An 8,335-nucleotide genomic window follows, 5' to 3' on the forward strand; every position below is an offset into this window, starting at 1 on the left:
ATTATATAATATTGCAAGATCAGTCCAATAGTTCAGAGATCTTTACACAAACATATTTCTTGTTTTAATATACAAGGAAAAAAGATAATATATTGCATACCCTGAGTACGCATGTTTGATTATAAATTATAAATGCACAAAATTGTTAATTACTTGATTATCAGAATTAAAAAAATGTAATCTTAATATAAAATTCCTAGTAAACAAAATATTTAAACTATCACAAGATTTAAAATCTTTGTTAATTAAACATTGATGTAAGATAAAAATAAGTAAATGTAAAATCACAAAAAAATACAAGTATAGTTAATGTACATAAAATAAAAATAGTCATGTTTCCAGCTCATCAAAATATCAGCATTCAAACTCACTAAAATCCCAGTTAAATATAAGAGTTTTTATCTTTCACTTCAATTTACTAATATATATGTGGTACTATCTTATATTTTACCACATTACAGTACTTCGTCCTACTGGCACCATGTTTTTTCTCACACTGGCGACCATCTCGTGCAGCTCGGTGTAGTAGAAATATTACACTAATAATTAGTGGCAAAAAGCTTATTACATTGAAAGGTGCACTCCAGAGTAAGGCAAAACTAAATGTAACTAAAACGATGATGTGTCCCAAATAGTTAGGATGCCGAACAAAACCCCATGTTTTAGCAAGAAGTAGCTTCTTACCAGAGAAAGTTATATATAAATCTTTATAATTAATTCTGTAATCAGCTGGGTTAATTCGAACAGCATATTTCATGTTATTACTATATCGAAACAGCAAATAACCAACAAAAAACATGCCTATGATAAATGCTAATGCTATAGAGGGTGCTCTTATGTTTCGATATAGTATATATTTCACAGGAAAAGCTGTGACAAATGGATAAAGATTGTCCTTCAGTAATAACATGAATCCAGTACCCTCATTCTGAATTTCAAAAGTGGCAGTCAGTTGTTTCTCATGAAACACCAAATCCAAATGAAAAAAAATATTCAGAGCAGTTACAAGAAATAGGGTAGAATTGTAATCAGTGGCTTCACCATATAACACATTTCTTATAAGGTTCCAAGCGTCTTCATGTACATAGGCTGTCAACAATAAAATCGGTCCCAAAATTGCCATTCTATAATAAATATGCTTGACATAAAAAATAGAAAAAATGCGAGGATTCAATTCGCATCCATTCCAAAATTCTGCAATTGTATTCCTTTTTGGTTCCATAATTGATGGTACCATAGAAACATAGTACTTCCTTAGATGTAAAATAAGCGAAATTAAAAATGCACATATCAGGGAGGAAATTATCAATCTGAAATCTTGTTCATGAATGTACTGCAAAATAGGAAAATTATACCGGTGTAACAAAGTAAAAATAACTGCGATGATAATTACACTAAAAAAACCATTGAAGTAGTAATTTAAAACACCATCCCTAGCGGGAAAACCGAAGGCGCTAGTTCCGAATATGCGAATAATAGAAAAAAACTGTTAAAAATGAAAGAAAGGCAATGTTCATCATGGAGGCTTGCTTTGAAAAATAAAGTTCAAGATTATTTAGATCAATTACTTGGGGATACCGAAAAACGCACTTGTCCATATTACATTTTTTTTTTTTTAATTTCAATAATTATTACAACTGCAAATTTATTAACATCAAGTAGTATTGATAAATAATAATATAAATTTAAATAAATAAAAGAGCAAAGGATAAAATTTACATGAAAATAATATCCGTAATATGATTTAATGTAAAATATAAGCAAATAATAATAAAAATAAGATTAATAAATAATATAAATAAAATTTCAGAATAATAAAATAATACTAGAAAAATAATAAAAATAACAAAATAACAATAATAGAAATAGTAAGATAATAATAATAATAATAATAATAATAATAATAATAAAATAATAGTAATAATAACAATAATAATAATAATAATTTACAAATTTATAAGATCGTTTGGAATTTTTCGTTTTAGTCTTGTTGGGCGCGCTTCTGAGTATACTTTGTTGGCCAAGTAATTTGGGTGCTCGTCTATTCTTTTTTTGTAATTGCTTGTTTTTTGTAGAATTTCTTCATTGACTGTCAATAAGTTGCTGTCCTGGTGAATCAGCCAGTTGGGAGCGTACCTAGGTGCGTTCAATGCCTGCCTTAGGATCTTGTTCTGCCTCGCTGGATAATCTGTAGATTGGTTTTTTTGGCGGTGCCCCATAGTTGAATTCCATAAGACCACACTGGTTTAAAAATACATTTATAAATAATTAACTTGTTATTTGTCGATAGTTCGGAACGTTTATTTAGTAGCCAATAATGTTTTTTGAATAGTTCATCAATCTGCTGTTTTTTCTTGTTAATGTGAACTCTCCAGTTTAATTTTGTGTCTAGGTGTATTCCCAGATATTTTACGCTATCTTTTACTGGGATTTCCTGTCCGTTTAACTTAGTTGTAGGGCATATACCAGTACGCAGCATGAAAGTGATATGCGTAGATTTTGATCCGTTTGTCATAATTCTCCATAAAGAAAGCCATTTTGTAGCAATATCTAGATGCTCTTGTAATAGTTGCGAAGCTATTGCGGGATCTTTATTGGAGGCAATGATACATGTATCGTCAGCAAATGTCGACACGCTTGTTCCGGAGTATAAAGGAAAATCCGCTGTGTATATAAGAAATAGAGTTGGAGAAAGGACGCTTCCCTGGGGCACCCCAGAAAGGATCTTTCTTCTGGTCGACTCCTCGTTGTTAATGTTGACGAAAAATTCCCTATTTTCAAGGAACGATTTTATTATTGAAAATATCGGTTCTGATAAACAGAGTTTTAGTTTGTACAACAAACCAGTGTGCCATACTTTGTCAAATGCTTGCGCAACGTCTAAAAACACAGCCGAACAATATTTTTTTGCATGGAACGATTCGTTAATTATATTTACTAGGCGATGTACCTGTTCTATGGTTGAGTGTTGTTCTCTAAAGCCGAATTGGTGATTTGGAATTAGGTTTTGATTCAACAATTCTGACTTAATGCGGTGGAGTAATAATTTTTCAAATATCTTCGAAACACAAGGAAGTAGGCTTATTGGTCTATAGGAAGACAATAAATGAGGATCTTTCCCAGGTTTAGGTATAAGAATTATTTTAGCTATTTTCCAAGCTTGAGGGAACACTTTTAATCTAAGAATTGAATTGAAAATTATTGTTAATAATCTAAATCCCTTTTCTGGCAGTTCTTTTATCATTTTTATCGTAATTTTATCTGGTCCAGGAGATTTATTAGGATTTGCAGCCTTGACATAATTTTTCAATTCGGTCACCGTTATGCGTTTTACTATTTGGCCTGGTATAGATACATTCTGTAGACAATTGTGAATAAAATCTTCATCATTTACGTTGCAACTGCGGGGATGAGGCTGGAATGTATTTTGCAAGTGTTCTGAAAATTCTTCCGATTTTTCTTCTGAACTTCTTGCCCAGGAACCATCAAGTTTACGCACTGGAGGTATATGTACTATCGGCCTTTTTAATCTCTTCGTTGCCTTCCAAAGAGAATAATTTGTGTCTTTAGTGGATGAAAGATTAGTTAAATAATTTTTAAGGCATTCATTCTTATATTCATATAATAAAGTCTTAAGATTCCTGCAGGCACAGTTAAATTTGTTTTTATCGGTCGGTGATCTTGTGGTTTGCCATATTTTTCGCAATTTGCGTTTTTGAGCTATAATTTTTTTAATGTTAATAGGATAATTAGGTTTGCTACTTGCATTTGAATGTATAGTAGATTTTTGAGCTGCTGATGATAGTAGAATTGTGAAGTTTGTTATCGCCAAGTTTAAATCCTGTTCATTTTTAAGAGGTATGTTGCAAGAAATTTTTTCATCAATTATCTCTTGGAATAATGACCAATTAGTAAATCTATTTGTTAGAAAATATGAGTTTTGATTTACTTCTGTAGTTGTAGAATATTGCAGAATAATTGGCGAATGATCAGAATTTAAATCTAAATTTGATTTGATATCTAAACAATTATTGTTAACGCCTTTGTCCATATTACATGTATTATAAAGGTACATGCAAATTAAAGGCGTGCCCGAAATCAAAAAAGCTGTAAGAAGAAATTTAATCATTTTTATTACGATGAAATGGTCTTTGTTATGTACATTTTTAACCTCCTCATCGGAATCGGAAATTTCTGTATTCAATGGATTCAAAGGTGTTGCTTCTTTTTCATGAATTATTGGTTCAACATTTTGTTCATCCGGTGTTGCCGACTTTTGTCTGGTAGACCTGTTTGTAACACGTAACATGTTTCGCGGTTGAATCATGTACACTTCTGAAACTGTATCTTCTATGTCAGAACGTCTGAAATCCTCTCCTGTTAAAACAGGAGACTCACGTTCTGCAATATTTTGATCAATCATCTCAAGTTCGGAGTTCTTACAGGAACTTTGACGACTATTGGATCTGGATGAATGGAGAATATCACGAAGGACTACAGATGCACTACTGTGTTGTTCAGACCATAGATTTTGTGCATTGTTCATCAATTTTGTTGAACGATTTACACTTGAGCGACGTACCACTTTCTTTGGTTGCTGTGCTTCCGATTCATCATGGGCACTGTCTAAACGTATAACACGACCTCTACTCTTGCTTCGAGTATTCATTTTGGTAGTACTGTTAGCAGTTGAGGGTCTACGAGGACTTCTTCCAATTCGCTTTTTAATTTCCGGCTTTACGCTCACAAGGGCTTCATCCAATGATTTTTGATTTGTCTTCACAACATCTTCTGAAAGATCTGAAACAATTACTTCAGTAGGTTTTCTTCGTGATGGAGATCTACTGTGTCGGCGGCATCGCGTTACAGTTTTAGTTACAGGTCGAATGTAAATTTCCTGTACTTGATGTACAGCGCCGTCACCAAATTTAATGAGACATGAGGTCCCTTTTGTCTCTAATACCTCAGCTTGAGAATAAAGCCTGGATCCAGGCATTCTAGCTTCGATTTTATCTCCAATTTGAAACGTAGTTAAAATATATTATCAGTCTGAAAGATTAAAACTTCGAACACTTCTTCACGAGCAATTACTAAAATGCGCCAGAAACAAACGCTCTCAACAGCTTACGCGCGATATACAACATCCAAAACAATATTTATTTGTAATTAATGTTTGATTATTTTATTCCTGATACGTACTTTGTCAATTCTCGCTGGAAATACATGCAATTTTGCATTTTTAGTGCACCCTGGAACATAACACTTTGACATTTTGCTTGCAAACTCACTTAAATTACTGACAAACTCAACTGAATACAACGACTTAACGACTTAACCTTATCTACGATGACGACACTCATGAAAATGACAAACGTTCTCGAAATTGTTTTGAAATTGCGTTGAAAATCTTACCCGATGAGTGTCAAATCGCTGCAAGAGCGCACCTAGGGAAAGCAGCTCTAACTAAAACCGAGTTACAAACTTTTGTTCGGAGTTTACTGGCCATGCTTGGACTATCTCTACGCCGTAGCGGATTGACTGGTAGTCGGCTAGCATATTCCACGGGCCGCTCGACCTCTTTTTCCCCCTGGAATAAGGCTTCCCCTAGAGCATAAGAACTTGCGTTATTCAATAAATTTGAATACAGAGTTCTTAAATTATACCTCATAATATTAAATAATAACACACATATACTATATATAAAGCAGTGTGTGATCCAGCTTTGGCGACAGGGGGAGGGAGTCCGCTTAGTAAAAAAAAAATCACAAGATCAAAAATTGAAATTATTTCAAATAAAATTTAGGTATTTTAATAATGTAAATAAGTACTTTACTCCTGAAAATCGCAACATAACATACACAATAAAAATAAATATATAGATACATATATAAATTAAATATACAATAATTACTTTTTACTATTCTAATATGTAATTATTACAAAAAACAATTTTACAATATATAATAATTACAAAACATACTTAATAATTTAAAAGATAAGAGCAAAATATACATTTTCAAATTACAAAATCAATTTTTGTTTTGTGTTTTCTCCCAAAACGCGTTACTACATCATCGACGTTACTTGGTATATTTTTATATACATGGAGAAGTGCCAGTCCTGTCAAACGATCTTTCGCCATTGAAGATCTTATCCATGTTTTAATTCTACGCAACGTAGAGAAAGACCTTTCTGCTGACAAGTAACCATAATTTGTAAAAATTTTCTTATCTTAGGATACATATCAATATCACAATTTGTGATAACCTCAGATATTGACTTTTACCATCCACAGCCTATATTCATTTACAATAATAGATACTGGATTATTATCTAGTAACAGTTTATAGTCGCTAGCTAGATATCTTACAGTTTCTATGACTTTATTGTTAAATTCGGTCTTTGGCATAAAAGCATTCGGCTTAAATAAATTAAGTATATCATGAGACAAGCGATCCTGGAAGCGGTCGCTGATTATTGAATCTGAAATAGTAATATAAACAGCTCTGCGGAAGTAATCTTCAGCAGACTCAGCACGTTGATTATTGGCTCTACGTATCTGTTTTGATACTAATCTCTGACAGTTAATTTCTATATCTAATTGCTCAGGTACTTCTGTAGATTTTTTAAAATAGCTGTTGGAAGATTACGTCCACATATGCTCTTATATTTTTTATAACGCTTATTGTTAGTGTATGATTAAAAGAATCTGTTGATTTTTTCAAATCGATCGAGCTCGATTGCAGAATTCTACTTAAAGATACTAAAAAATAAGAAGTAAGTTACCATGATTGTAGTGCTTAAATTAATAAATTTGTGAGAATAATAAATATACACACACACACAAAGTAAGAAATTACTGAAACAGGTGGAGGATATAATATAATCAGAACTGCCCGTAATGTTTGCAGCAAGCAATTTGCATCATTGGCAGTTTCAATTTCTTGCCAAGCAGAAATCTTTTCCAGGGCGCTTCAAACTTCAATTAAGTTGTCTCCCTGAATAACTCTGATCACCTTTTCCAACTTTTCACTAATGTATGTATTATTAATTATAACTATAATTGGTGTGGCCTTGGTTCGATCAGTAGACCACACGGATGGCTGGTATTCGTGGACTGTATATGAAAACTAAAAACGTTCTTCTTCTATGATAATAACAAACTAAAAAATGACCTCACTTTAAAAGGAAACTCAACAAAACTTCTAAACTCGACTGACTTGGAAGGAAACTCGAAACTGAACCAAAGAAAGAAAGCAAGCTGTAAGCGTACTGATAACGCACTGGAATCGAATTGAATACGGAACTAGATAGAACCCGAACTGAAAATGCACTGGAAGCGAAGTGAACTGGAAATCAACTCGAATAGAATCCACATGTCGGAAGTCATAGGTCAAAGTTTTGGAAGGAAAGAGACAGGTAGTCTGGATTAGAAAGGAACAAATCGGTTGACATATTGTAACCCCGAGATGGCGACTATATTATTATTATCGACGCATGTAATAGCCATAGTGGCGTCACCATTTCTTCCCCGGGCGAAAAGGGTACCTTTTAAATACTAGAAAATATAAATGGAAATATCAAAACCATTAGTCAAACTATGCGAAAATAAAACACATGAGAGATGGTGAAGAAATAACATGTCGAATCCTAATTGAATCTAGGAAGTAAGTTAAGTTTTGACGGAATATCTAATGCTACTATGTTTACCAATCAGAATCAATGTTAAGGATAAGTAATCTTGACAGGAAAGCAGTAACCTTGTTATTGTTTAAAATGTATTATAGTTGCTCAGTATCTTGCTGTAATAATGCTGCCAAATTTCATTTTTCTGCTATTATAGCAAATGCTTTTAAAATATTCTAATAGATATAACTTCCATGAGACTTGCATATAGCACCACTGGAAAGTATTTTAGGTTTGCATCATACATGCTTGTTTTCGGAACACATGAGAATTTGTCTTGGTGGAATTATCGATTGCCATATCTAAGATGCCTTTATGTTGAATAAGAATTAAAATTTCATTGACCTTGTTTGTGGATTTGTTTATGATGGTTGTAGTTTATTTTTGAGTAACCAGCATGATTTAAAACAACCAGGTCGTATTTGGAATGTGTCCAATATGGGACTATCTTTTCCAAATTAAAGGCATTTTTACAATAACTGCAATATTATGATGATTCATAGCGTTCGATCTTCTTGAATGTACAGATTTTTGAATATTATCAAAAGTTGTGAGAACAACTGAGCAAATAACATTCTGCTCTTGAGTCTGATTGAGTTGTCATGCGATTCCTCTGAATAGAAGCAAGTTACTAATAAAGTTACCACAT

At 32.7% G+C, this 8,335-nt stretch overlaps 1 protein-coding gene across 1 annotated transcript; it reads right to left on the reverse strand.

The window, feature by feature from the left end:
- Nucleotides 1–418: 418 nt before the first annotated feature.
- On the reverse strand, nucleotides 419–1,123 carry LOC113363052 (lamin-B receptor-like). The gene has a single exon (XM_026605543.1). It carries the CDS (start codon nucleotides 1,121–1,123, stop codon nucleotides 419–421), a length of 705 nt encoding a protein of 234 aa, XP_026461328.1.
- Nucleotides 1,124–8,335: the final 7,212 nt, after the last annotated feature.

This window comes from Ctenocephalides felis, unplaced genomic scaffold, assembly GCF_003426905.1.
Source record: "Ctenocephalides felis isolate EL2017-DRISC unplaced genomic scaffold, ASM342690v1 CF-g0.4_SCAFFOLD_00255, whole genome shotgun sequence".
Taxonomy (NCBI): Eukaryota; Metazoa; Arthropoda; class Insecta; order Siphonaptera; family Pulicidae; genus Ctenocephalides; species Ctenocephalides felis.